Genomic DNA, 13,964 nt, shown 5'->3' on the forward strand with positions numbered 1-13,964 from the left:
AATAAACATTACACTCACAAAAGTTTAAAAGGAATCGATACATTTAGAATGTCACATTATGGCTATGTACAGTGTTATAACGATGCGCAAATGAAGTACAATAGGGAAAATAAATAAACATAAATGTGGGTTGTATTTGCAATTGTGTTTATTCTTAACTGGTTGCCCTTTTCTTGTGGCAACTCTCTCTCGCTCTCTCTCAGGTGGTTCCAGAGGGCGTCGCAATAAATGGCAGAAGCCCTGTCCAGATGGTAGAGGAAACATATACGGCAGAGGAGGAGGGTCACATACCTCCCACACACCCCCAGACAGACCCTCACACACACCCTCCCCACGCCCACACTCTCACCCCAATCCTAGATGGCCGACCAGCAGTACTTATCAAGAGAGAGCCTGGCCTGGAGGACACCAACGATGCACTTCTTCTGCAACACCACTACTCTTCATCTGGGACTTTTCACAATGGTGCTGACGAAAACCTGTCTAAAGCCAACAGTGCTCCAGTGTCACCAGAGTCCCAAAAGACTACAAGACAATTTGAGTCCCAAAGGACTACAAAAACCACATACCCCAAAGGCAGCTCTGAGCCCAATGATGCACTTCCGGATGACACCATGGCCGTTCCTCTGAAGAAGATCAAGTTGGAGGAGCCGTGGGTGTGGTCTACGGACCAGTCCTCCACCCTACTAGGGGGCAATGATGACGATGTCTATGTTGACGCTCTGTCCACACTAGCAGCAGTTGTGTGTTTTTCTATCACAGACAGGAAGGGTCTGGAGGACAAGCTGTGTAGCTCCCATTCCCCGGTGCTACACTCGTTAAAAACAGAGTTAAAAACAGAGCCGGAGGACTTTAAGGTTGACCTTCTCCTGAAAAGCACTCCCATCAGTCCACGGAAAGGTCTTGACATTATTGTCAAACGAGAGCAACCCTCTCCAGATCTCTCTCTGCCAAGCATCCAGTCATTGGTGCAAGAGAGGAATATTAGCAATGACCAAGCTATCGCTATCGAGGCGCTAACCTTACTGGCATCTATCCCCCAAAACCCCCCAGAACCCTTAAGAATGGACGCACATGGTCAAAACCCCACCACACCTTCCATGCACTTATCCAGTAGAAACACCTCTCTCCAGGACGTCAAACCCCCTACAGGTTTCCTCCCCAACAAAGTTCTAGTCATCAGCTCCCCTCTGCACCAGACCTCAGTCATACGCTCCCCTCTGCACCAGACCTCAGTCATCAGGTCCCCGGTGGCCAGACAGAGTCTTGTCATCCAGTGTCATTCCCGTAGTCCCGCCGCCACTGGCAAGCAGTCCCTACAGGACCTGCTAGAAGCCAGCTCGGACTGTGGCAGACTTCCCTACGACAGCACCGAGAGAGCAGGGCAACACCTGTACAGGAGAGCAGACCAAGACCTTGGTTCTCACCATAACAGGTCCGAAGGCACTTTCAGAGAGCGGAAAGACATGGAGAGGAATAGTAAGGAAACAACAGAGAGGACGGTGGGTAAGAGCGGGAGGAACAGGGATGAGGAAGAGGTGGCGGCTCAACTGGCCGAGTTGGCATTCATCATCCAATCACGTCACAAGCAGCAGGGTTTCCAACCCTCCCAGCACTCTGAGAACAACCCTCCCAGAGGAACTCCAGTCTCGGCCATCAAGTACAACTACAATTCCCAGCATGCACCACCCAACAACAAGAAAATCCCTGTGAGGAAACCAAGGTCCACGCCTTCCAAACCTAGGAAGAAGAAGGGGATGGAGGGGGTTGAAGAGGAGGGCTACAACCCCAACAACAAGACCCCCCTATCCAAACGGACACCCAACGGCAAGACCCCCCACAGAGCCAGGGTCCAGAAGGTTCTGCCCCAGCCGAAGACATTGTCGCTCAGCCACAAGAGGAGCCTGTTCCTGCCTCAGACTCAAATGGATCTAAAGAGATACCTGGCTGAGGCTCAGGAGGAACAACGGCAGCTCTTTTACTACAGCAACAGCCACAGTGGGGTCAAATACCACAAAACCTCTGGAGCCGTCGATCGTGGTCAATGTCAAGGTTATGGTCATGACAACCAACAGTGGTCACATTTGAACGGTGACCACAGTGGTCCTCTGAACGGTCACCTGGACCCTTTACAAGGACAAGGAGTTGGACAGGGACATGAGTGTGAAAGACAATTGTATTCTCAGGTATCGCAGCCCTTCGTTGGGCAGCAGCACGGTGCTAACCTAAAGGCTAGCTCCACTAACCCCAGTTTCACCAGTTTAGACTCTAACAACCACAGAACCGGGTTGAACAATAGTTTACCCAACGGCTACTCCTCTGGGGGTCAACGGCAGGGGTATTACAAGGTGGAGAGGTCCGGTCCGGTCACCATCTTGTCCACGTCAACTGACGGCGCTTTGGACCTATCGGAGGAGTTGACGCCAACCAAACACAACGTAAACAGCTTCCTGGAATCGCCCCTCATATTCCTGGACACGCCCACTAAGAACCTGCTCAACACCCCGTCTAAGAAACTCTCTGAGATCCCCTCCTGTGGCTGCATGGGTGAGTCACCTTGGTGATGATGATGATGATGATGGTAGTGGTGGTGAACATAATAATGAGGAGGATTATGATGATTATGAATATGATTTTCTCTGCATGCCACAACATGACTGGTTAACTGGGGCTGTATTTGTCACATCCATGTACAGTTCTACAAACGACTCTCTCTCCACAGAGCAAATCATAGAGAAGGAGGAGGGTCCGTACTACACTCACCTTGGTGCTGGACCCAGTGTGTCAGCCGTCAGAGAGATGATGGAGAACAGGTAACAACAAAAACTAACAAGCCAAACTGCATCAGTTATTTTATTCCATTCCATAACCAATCTTGGGGGGAAATAAGTGTTTGTTGCTGCCTAGCCATTTTACTTTCTACATTCATAGTCCATTGGGACGGCAAACCTGTGAGGTGCTAATCCACTTCTGTTTTCATGACAAATCTATTGGCTGTATAATACTGCTAAGGTAAGAGTTGATATGAAAACAGGAGTGGCTCAGTGCCTCACAGGTTGGCTTACCAGTAGGCTTATAGAGCTAGGCTAATATGTACCACTGCCACTACTCTATGTAGCTGTATATATTTCTAAAAGTCTGGTACATACTCTTATTAGCCTACTGTATGAACCATTTGCCCTGCCAAAGGCCTGGTTTCCCAAAGGGCTCTTGGTGTTCATGGAATGAGGTAGGGCTTACAATCATATTATAGCTCATATATTATAGAGCCTGTCATTGAAGGAAAGCAGCACCCCGCTGGCAAAACACACACTTGTACACACACACATTCACAAATACAAAAACACACCCTGCGAGTTAGAACAGGAAACCCCTAGGGCCAAGTCGAGGGCCACATGAGGAGAAATGACAACCTCTACAACAACCAAACACTCACAGTCTCTCTGCTCTGTAGTCTCACTGCTGAATGGCCTCAGTGCCTGGTTTTGAACTGTTTTGACAGTTACTCCAAAAACTATTGCTGCATTTTGGCTAGTGATGTAGTCCCACTGTCCCATTGTATTTTGATGAAGTTCTCCAAATGTGATTTGTTGTTGTATTGGCATTCATTGAAAGATGTTGGTGGTCGCAGATAAAGGGAGGAATGCTTTATACAGTATGTCATTGCTTAAAGGATTGTGTTTGTGTTCTAAGATGACAAGTGTGAAATGTCATGAAGATGTGATTTACGTTATCAGGTCCGTATTAAGAAATCATAGGCCCCGGGGCTTTGTTTTTTTATTTTTATATCTAATTAAAATGGCCAGTGGCACACTGACTCACCTAAGGAGGAAGATGAACCCAGAGGCTACTCATGGTGATGGCCAATGGGCTCGTTGTGGCAACAGCCTATTTCAAGATGAGCTACTTTGAAAAACAGTGCTGCTGTTAGCTACAAATTAGGAGTTGTTGAGAAAAATGATTTATATTGGTTCTACAGACAGATTCATCTTCTCTTTTCAGCAGTAGGCATTTGCTTTCCAAACTGTACATTTTTCCCACGATTGTATTTTGAAATCTGCGAAAGGAAACTGACAGCCGCAACCAAGCATATAAATATATTCCACAGATGGCTGCTCCAATTCAAGTCAGGACTGGCATCCATTGCTAGTGTACCCATGACTTTTAACAGTCAAATTGCCAGGGTACGGCGTTACAAAACCCTTCTATGGATTATATGTCTATGGCCACAACGCAACAAGCTGTAGCCTATTTGGCACGTATGCTGCCCAAACTGCAGCCTTCCTGACTGTAGGCATACCGGTAAGTGCCAAAATAAAGGAACTACTTGAGTAAACAAGGGATACCAAGTATGTGTTATGGTGTGGGGTGCATTTTCCTAGCATGGTTTAGGTCTTTTAGAATCTATGCCAAAGCGCATTGAAGCTGTTCTGCAACACCCTTTTAAGACAATTTATGTTGGTGTTTCCTTTTTGGCAGATACCTGTATGTGCTTGTGACAAAACTTAATCCACAGTTATGTTTTTATAAACTATTGATCCTCTATGGGTAAATTATGTTCTCTGGTGTATTTTTAACATTGAGAGTGGGCTGTGTTTGGATTAGGAATTGTAATATAAAAAAAGGAACATATACTGTATATACATATATATTTTATTTTTTTTGCTGCCTCTTGTGCCCCCCGTTGGCCTGGACCCAGGTGCTTTATCCCCAGTAAGTCCCTGAAATAATCCGGCTCTGTATGTTATTGCTGTGTATGTTCAAAGGTATGGAGAGAAAGGGAAGGCAGTAAGGCTGGAGGTGGTGGTGTACACTGGGAAAGAAGGACGCAGTTCCCAGGGTTGTCCCATCGCCAAGTGGGTAAGTACCTCCTGTGTGTGTGTGTGTGTGTGTGGGTGTGTGTGTGTGTGTGTGTGTGTGTGTGTGTGTGTGTGTGTGTATCGTGTGTGTGTGTGTGTGTGTGTGTGTGTGTGTGTGTGTGTGTGTGTGTGTGTGTGTGTGTGTGTGTGTGTGTGTGTGTGTGTGTGTGTGTGTGTGTGTGTGTGCGCGTGCCTGTGTGTACACTGCTGCGTGTGTATGTGTATGGGTGCGTATGTGTGTGTGTGTGTGTGTGTGTGTGTGTGTGTGTGTGTGTGTGTGTGTGTGTGTGTGTGTGTGTGTGTGTGTGTGTGTGTGTGTGTGTGTGTGTGTGTGTGTGTGTGTGTGTGTGTGTACACATCTGCATGTCTGTGTAGTAAATCTTCTCTCTCCCCCAGGTGATCCGTCGGGGCAGTGAGGAGGAGAAGCTGCTGTGTCTGGTGAGACACCGGGCAGGGCACCGCTGTGAGAGTGCCGTGGTGGTGATTCTCATCCTGGCATGGGAGGGCATCCCCCGGGGGGTGGCAGACAGTCTGTACCAAGAGCTCACCCAGACCCTCTGTAAATACGGCTCCCCCACCAGTCGACGCTGCGCCCTCAACGAGGAGTGAGTTACTGAAACAACAGACCTATGTGTATTTTTCAATAACAGGCTAACACATACACATTTACATTCATAGAACAAAGGAGTGAGTTCTTTCCTTTCTAGCACTTAGTGACCTGTCTCTCTCCCTCTCTCTCTTCAGTTGCACTTATGTGCCAGGATCTAAATGGTTCTTCCCCCTCTCCCCATCTTTCTCCCTCTTTCTGTCTCTCCAGTCGGACGTGTGCGTGCCAGGGTTTGGACCCAGACACTTGTGGCACCTCGTTCTCCTTCGGCTGCTCCTGGAGTATGTACTTCAACGGCTGCAAGTTCGCTCGCAGCAAGATCCCCCGAAAGTACCGCCTGCTGGGAGACATGCCACAGGAGGTGAGGACCAGGACACTCCAGTCAAACTCTAGTCCTCTGTCAAACTCTAGTCCCCCTGTCAGCAGGTCTTCATTCCTCCCTTGCACTTATATGCTCAGTTAAGGTCATTGATTAGCTAGGGAGTCCACATACCTGGTTTTCCTGGTCTAAATCAGAACTAGCTTAAGGGAAAGAGCAAAAAACCAGCAGCCAATTTGACTCTCTAGGAATTGAGTCTGACAGCCCTGAATTAGATTTGAGAGCCTGGTCTGAAAAGAACCCTAGCTCTTTGCTTTGCTAATCTAAGCCTTGTTATAGCTTCACAAACAATGGTTTAGAATAGATATTCCTCTGTGAATAGTCTTCTTGGCATGTTAAAGTGGCTAATAGACACATCCTAGTGGCCTCAGGTGGATATGACAGTCAAAGCGTGACATGGAGGATAGTGACTTAAACATTACTGGTATTATCTTGAACACTCCCACATTCTCCAGGGGCCTCTCCTTTATTTCCTCATACCTTTTCCCTCATCTGTTCCTGTCCCTTTTTGTCCCACTCTTCCTCTGATCTGTGTGTTGTCTGTCTGTGGGTTGTTCAGGAGGAGAAGCTGGAGAATCGGCTGCAGAACCTGGCTACAGACCTGGGTCCTGTCTACCAGAGACTGGCCCCGGAGGCTTTCCAAAACCAGGTGGATCAGGAGCAGGCGGGCCAGGACTGCAGGCTGGGTCGGAGGGCGGGCCGACCTTTCTCCGGGGTCACGGCGTGTGTGGATTTCTGTGCCCACGCTCACAAAGACACACACAACATGAACAATGGCAGCACTGTGGTACGCTGCTCACATGACTGTTTGTCAATGGACACACACACAGGTGCACACACATTCACTGTCAAACACACAGAGACATAGACACAGATACATACGCACGCTCGCTCAATCGCGCACACGCACACACACTCACTGTCACACATAGAGAGAACCACAGACACAGATACTTAGACACTGGCTTCTGATTGCGTGCCAGCACATTAATGGACATATCATATCTTTTTTATTTTTGGGGGGCTGGGTAAGTCAGCTTTAATACTGCAGAGAGATTGTAGCATTGTACCATCAATGTAATTGTCTGCATCATTTCCAATCCCCCATATATTATTTTGTAAATATATACAGTATATATACACATATATATTTTTTATATATTAATGAACATATCTTAGACAAATGTCAATATCAAATCATTAACATGTTTCCATAGTTGAACCAAAAATCAATATCAGCTATCATATCACCTCGCGGCACAACGCCTCTCCCCTATTTGATCGTTTGTCTGTATGCACTGAGATGTAGGCTACGTGTGCCTTTTTAAAAATGTAGGTAGTTCTGTCCTTGTCTAATGATGTTCTGTATTATCTCATTCTGTGTTATGTTTCATGTTTTGTGTGGACCCCAGGAAGAGTAGCTGCTGCTTTTTCAACAGCTAATGGGGATCCTAATAAAATACCAAAAATACCTGTTTTCACTTCAACCAAGATAGGCATTTTATCCTGGAAAACTGCCAGATACTGTGTTAGTCTTTTCCATTTACGTAAAATGTCTGACCCTCCTGCAGGTTTGCACTTTAACCAAGGAGGACAACCGTGCAGTGCGTAACGTCCCTGAGGACGAACAGCTCCACGTCCTGCCCCTCTATAAGATCTCACAGAGGGATGAGTTTGGCAGTGCCGATGGCCAGTGGGCCAAGATCCAGACTGGGGCCCTGCAGGTGCTCTCAGCCTTCCCCAGAGAGGTAGGTTCCTACGCTCCAGGTTGAAGTCTCCCCTGGGTAAAGATCTATGAGCAGCTTCCTCTCCCCCAGTCCTAACCTTATTAGTGGGGAAAATGTGAAACTGACCCAAGAGATCAGCATCTAGGGGCAACTTCACCCTAAATTGGTTCGTACCCCCTGTAGCGACCAGGAGAACCAAGAGGCTATAAGATCGGGTGGCCAACCCTCCTCTTATAGAGTTACTGGGTGTGCAGGCTTGTGTTCCAGTCCTGCTCTACCACACCTGATTTTACTAATCAACCTGCACATCCAGTTGCTCTCCAGGGCAAGGGTTGGTCACCATTGTGCCCTTTTGGATTGAAATTAGTTGGTGTCAAGGACATGTCAATAGGAGAGTTTTGGGTTTGATTCTTGCATGAGTCACATTTGCGTGTTTACTTCAAGACACTTACATTTACATTTTAGTCATTTAGCAGACACTCTTATCCAGAGCGACTTACAGTAGTGATTGCATAGATTTCATTCATTTCATTTATTTTGTTGTACTGGCCCCCCGTGGGAATCAAACCCACAACCCTGGCATTGCACACACCATGCTCTACCAACTGAGCCACAGGGAAGCCACTTGATAAAAGCATCTACTAAAAGCTCTCCTTAATGACCATGTTTATATCATCACCAGGTGCGTCTGCTGGCTGAGCCGGTGAAATCAGCCCGTAAGAGGAAGCAGGAGGCCAAGCTGAAGGCCCAGGCTGACAAACAAGCTGCAGCTCAGGACAGGAAGCCTGGACAGAGTCCACTAACCCCGGGCAAGGTCAAGACCGCCAACAAAGGTATAGATCTCTGGTTGATTGATTGATTGATTGATTGATTGATTGATTGATTGATTGATTGATTGATTGATTGATTGATTGATTGATTGATTGATTGGTTGGTTGGTTGGTTGAATGATTAGTCAATTGGTTGGTTGGGTCATTGATTTATCAATTGATTGATGGATGGGTGATTGGGTGGATGGGGTGGGTGGATTCATTGATTAATTGGTTGATTGATTGTTGCTTCAAAATCATGTTCAAGAAAAAGCTTGAAAAATGTGGTATGTAAATACTCATCAAATACTCATCATTAATCCCGGTTTGTATGTTTAACTTGACAGGTTTGAAAAGTGCTTCTTCAGCAGATCAGTCCCCCTTGTTCAAAAGAGAGCCTCAGTCCTTCAGCTCTTACAGGCCAGGAAGTGTGGGTTTATATGTACCAGACTCTAACTCCCCTAGCGCTTACAACCACAGCACCCCCACCTACCCAACTCCTCCCGGAAGATCCACACCAGGGATGGAGGCTCTTTCCCCCCATCGCCCCGGCCTGCCTGCCCCCCAGTACAGAGGGCCACCAGGGGCCCAGAGCAATGGTTCCCCATTCCATTACAAGACAATGGAAGAGGCTGTGGCTGTGAATGATTACTCCCCAGGACTCAGCAGAAAGCAGCTGGTGGACCCTGAGACATGTCGGACCCCCCCAGGGATGCCCCGGGGTGGCGACTACCCCCCCAGGATTTTTAAAACAGAGCCCAACGAGGTGCACTGCTCCCCTCTCCTCAGACCCCCTCACAGCCACAGCACTCCTCCTCCCTCCTCCACCCACACCCACCCAGAGGGCCTCCACAGCAGACTCAATGGGCTCCTCAGGGCGGAGGGGGAGGTGGGAGTCAAGGACGTGGTTAGAGGTCATGTAGGTCATGTTATTCCTCACAGTGCCCCCCATCCCCCTCATCAGGCCCCTCCCCCTCTCTTCCCCAACCCAAAAGAGGTCAAACAGGAACAGGAAGAGGTGTGGTCGGACAGCGAGCACAACTTCCTGGACAGTGACATCGGCGGGGTGGCAGTGGCTCCCTCCCACGGTTCCATCCTGATCGAATGCGCCCGCCGAGAGCTCCATGCCACCACCCCCATCCTCCGGCCCGACCGCAGCCACCCCACCCGCATCTCCCTGGTCTTCTACCAGCACAAGTCCCTCAACGAGCCCGACCATGGCCTGCACATGTGGGAGGCCAAGAAGGCCCGGAGGGAGCGGGAGAGAGAGGAGGAGGCTGAGAGGCTGGGGATGGGCCTAGACCTGGAAGAGGTTAGCCTGGTCAAGGGGAAGAGGGGGAATGGGGCAGGCGGTGAGAGTGTGGAGCCTGAGGAGGAGGTAGAGGAGGAGGGCCCGGAGGAGAAGAAGGGTGTGTTGACGGTTCCTACCCGGAAGGCGGTGACTGTCCCGCGGGATGGAGTGGTCACTGTTTCCCCTTATGCTCTGACACAGGTCACGGGCCCTTACAACCGCTGGACATGAGATGATACTGTTATGTACACACACACACGAGACGCATACGACAAATACATTTGAACACACACCACCATACACACACACACCACCCTGTGCTACTGCCTTACCTCAATCAACATTACACTTCTAGTCTCGTTATGTGTTATTTCGTTGTGATACTTTTTCTAATGTATGTCTGTTTATTTTAGTTTCTCTTTGTCTCTGCTTTCAAAGTGATGAGGAAGACTATCGTTTGTGGGGTTTTAACTGTGAGTTTTGGTATTTGATGATAAAACATTTTGGTCTGGTTTTTCATGTAAAGAGATGTTGCTCTGAACCAATTTTTTTAACTGGTTTTATATAGGAATTGATTAATAACAACAAACAAGATGTGATTATTTATTCTGATTATTTTTTTATTTTTTTGGTGCAAGGCTATTTACTGCAATTTTACTGTCAACCAGCATTTTACACTAGTAAACACTCATGTTAAGTCTCTGTGGTCTTTGTTTCAGCCAAGAGTGCTCTTTTCACAAGATGAGTTTTAACAATGATTGATTTATATAATGGTGCCATTTGTAGCAGCAACTTTTGATAAACAGACCACATATTACACATTTGAAACAGTATGTAGTTTTATGTGAAAATAATGAACACATGTAGCATGGTGCTTTTCCTTCCCTTCCCCGTTCCTCTATTGGTGGTCATGAAGGAACAGTACTTCCCCGTTCCTCTATTGGTGGTCATGAAGGAACTGTACTTCCCCGTTCCTCTCTTGGTGGTCATGAAGGAACTGTACTTCCCCGTTCCTCTATTGGTGGTCATAAAGGAACTGTACTTCCCCGTTCCTCTATTGGTGGTCATGAAGGAACTGTACTTCCCCGTTCCTCTATTGGTGGTCATGAAGGAACTGTACTTCCCCGTTCCTCTATTGGTGGTCATGAAGGAACTGTACTTCCCCGTTCCTCTATTGGTGGTCATGAAGGAACTGTACTTCCCCGTTCCTCTATTGGTGGTCATGAAGGAACTGTACTACCTTCGTTTTTGTTTTGGTCTGGATAGTTTTACTCTTTTTGTTCAATATGATGACATATTGAAAAAGCACTTTTTTATATTTCATAACTTGAAAAAGGTCCTGTTCCAATATGTACAGATCGAGAGATATATCAGACAGCTTGTGTGAAACCTCTTCTCCTTTTTATTCAGTAGTTTTGTGTTTATTTGTAGTTTTTTGTTGTAGAATGATAAATTACATATCAGTCTCACAGAAAACCAAGCTTACTAAGCAATTGTGAAATGCTGCATATAAAGATTGTGTCAGATTATGGTGCTTATTGTCAACGGCACTTCATTTATATGAATCTGGATAATCATGTTTGTTCACTGTCTGGACTTCTAGAGTGTTTTAAATAGGACATGTTTTTATACCGACATAGCTTAAAAGACCACATAAAACCTGTTCAGAAATGGTTACTATATTACTGTATATTTGTTACTGGTGCTAACAAGGTCTGTACCCTCTTTTTAACTGACTAGGGCATTGATTGACAGTTATCTTTTTCCATATGCTGAGTATAAATACATTATACAAGTGGATACCAAACCAATCAAACCCCTTTGTTGTTTCTCATTGCCTCCTCTTCAATTATTGGGAGACGCTGCTCTGACAAACTAACACACTCCTCAGATCGTTTCATCTCCTCAGATCGTTTCATCTCCTCAGATCGTTTCATCTCCTCAGATCGTTTCATCTCCTCAGATCGTTTCATCTCCTCAGATCGTTTCATCTCCTCAGATCGTTTCATCTCCTCAGATCGTTTCATCTCCTCAGATCGTTTCATCACCTCAGATCGTTGCATCTCCTCAAATCGTTTCATCTCCTCAGATCGTTTCATCTCCTCAGATCGTTTCATCTCCTCAGATCGTTTCATCTCCTCAGATCGTTTCATCTCCTCAGATCGTTGCATCTCCTCAAATCGTTTCATCTCCTCAGATCGTTTCATCTCCTCAGATCGTTTCATCTCCTCAGATCGTTTCATCTCCTCAGATCGTTTCATCACCTCAGATCGTTGCATCTCCTCAAATCGTTTCATCTCCTCAGATCGTTTCATCTCCTCAGATCGTTTCATCTCCTCAGATCGTTTCATCTCCTCAGATCGTTGCATCGTCATAAATTGTAGGCTTATCACGTATTGAGTCTGACAGTAGACCTCCGCAGATTATAAACCTTCTTCTGATAGGGGCAACCATTTTGAGTATTAATTCATGCTCACATTAGTCAATCATAACCATGTAATAATAGGCCCATTCACTAATACTCAGTGCTTTGCTGGGGTAGGAGCGAGCCGGAGCTGAATACCATTACCTCAAATGTTCTACAGCTTGAGCTCCTGTTCCTCTTATAGATTATTAGCTCAAAAGTATTGTGGAGCTCCTGCAAAATACATATAAACAGTACCGGCATCCAAAAGAGGTACCGACACCTAGTGCAGTCCAAGTCAAGCACTGCTACTAATGTAATCGATTAGGCATCTGTTGTATTGATCTGTCTTAGCATATGATGAATCTAAATCAGCTCAACGCAGATAAAGATTTCACTGGTGCTTTCATTTTACTAATACACAGAGCTGGAAATGTTTGTTTGGTTTTTGTCATCTTTATTTTCTGTTGTTTTTCTCTTTGTTTCTCAGGTGTGAGTGAGGTTGTTAATTTACCCAGTCTTCAACAAAACTAGGGCATTACCCAGGCTTCAACCCAACTAGGGCATTACCCAGGCTTCAACCCAACTAGGGCATTACCCAGTCTTCAACCCAACTAGGGCATTACCCAGGCTTCAACCCAACTAGGGCATTACCCAGGCTTCAACCCAACTAGGGCATTACCCAGTCTTCAACCCAACTAGGGCATTACCCAGGCTTCAACCCAACTAGGGCATTACCCAGGCTTCAACCCAACTAGGGCATTACCCAGTCTTCAACCCAACTAGGGCAGACAGTCTCCTAAAAAACTCTCTTGTCTTCCAATAATGTCTTTAACAGATTCACAAAGTCAAACCATATACTTAGACCTTTCCTCTGAGATAAGTATGTTGACACATAGATTGAATACATTTTATACAAAGTAGAAAGGTATATACAGTACATATATAGTCTATTACATTATATTGAATGTAGGCCGTTGCAAGTTACTGTTGTGGTAGAAAACAGTCACTTTAAAATGTTTCCACCTTTACATAAGACAGTTTGTAAGAAAAATATTATCCTGTAAACTTTTGTAATTGCTTCACTTGAAGATTTCTCGGATCTTCCTTTATGTGTGACTTGAAAAATGTAACTTACATCAAGGAGGAAAAACTAGCACCAGCATTTAAAACTCAAGGTTTTTATTGGAATAATACTATATAAAATACACATCATGTGAAACGGACTGTTTTTCCTGTACTATTCATGGTTTGTAGATAACGAGCAGTTTTGATATTTTGAAACTGATTGCCAAAATTACTGTACATAACTGAAAGGTGTGTATATCAATTTGACAGACTTGAAAAAAATACTAAATTCAGCATTCCTGTCAATGGCTGCCCTCTGGTGATTTTGAAATAAAGATGTATTTATATTTTGGACTTGTGTGTCTGTTTTTGCATTATTGACAATAAGCTACTTCAAACTGTACAAGCTATAATACAACATTGTGTGTGTGTGTGTGTGTGTGTGTGTGTGTGTGTGTGTGTGTGTGTGTGTGTGTGTTCTGTCTGTCCACTGTGTCACATTGACCCATTTTGAAATGTGAATTAAACTCATTCAGACCAGAGAGGAAGAGGCGAAGCGAGAGGGATAACCGGGCCCAAAATCTGTCTTCTCTAGCAGGTGCCGTTTTTGTTTTGTTTTGCTCACCAAGCTAGGAGTTTTTGTATGGAAGTTAATGAGAGTGTCAAATTTGGTTAACAAAATATTATATGGCTTATTTTCTACCTGTGGCTTATTTGATCAAATATATGTTTCGTAATGCTTAGGTTGTTGCGAGTGTACTGATATAAGTAGGCAAATTTGAGAAAAAAACACTTTATATTGGAGTTGTAGTACAGAAGT

General features: G+C 45.6%; 1 protein-coding gene across 3 annotated transcripts in view; it reads left to right on the plus strand.

The window, feature by feature from the left end:
• The window catches only part of tet1 (tet methylcytosine dioxygenase 1), a 50,020-nt gene extending 36,522 nt beyond the window's left edge, over positions 1-13,498 (plus strand). For all 3 annotated transcript variants that reach the window (XM_014215163.3, XM_014215170.3, XM_045722519.2), the window contains 9 exons: positions 204-2,547; positions 2,723-2,813; positions 4,767-4,860; positions 5,256-5,464; positions 5,677-5,827; positions 6,405-6,632; positions 7,417-7,593; positions 8,255-8,405; positions 8,729-13,498. In XM_014215163.3, coding sequence (XP_014070638.3) covers positions 204-2,547; positions 2,723-2,813; positions 4,767-4,860; positions 5,256-5,464; positions 5,677-5,827; positions 6,405-6,632; positions 7,417-7,593; positions 8,255-8,405; positions 8,729-9,903 — 4,620 coding nt within the window. In that variant the 3' untranslated portion in view covers positions 9,904-13,498. The remainder of the gene's footprint in view (positions 1-203; positions 2,548-2,722; positions 2,814-4,766; positions 4,861-5,255; positions 5,465-5,676; positions 5,828-6,404; positions 6,633-7,416; positions 7,594-8,254; positions 8,406-8,728) is intronic.
• The last annotated feature ends 466 nt before the right edge of the window (positions 13,499-13,964 follow it).

Source organism: Salmo salar, chromosome 01 (genome assembly GCF_965601325.2).
Source record: "Salmo salar chromosome 01, fSalSal1, whole genome shotgun sequence".
Lineage (NCBI taxonomy): Eukaryota > Metazoa > Chordata > Actinopteri > Salmoniformes > Salmonidae > Salmo > Salmo salar.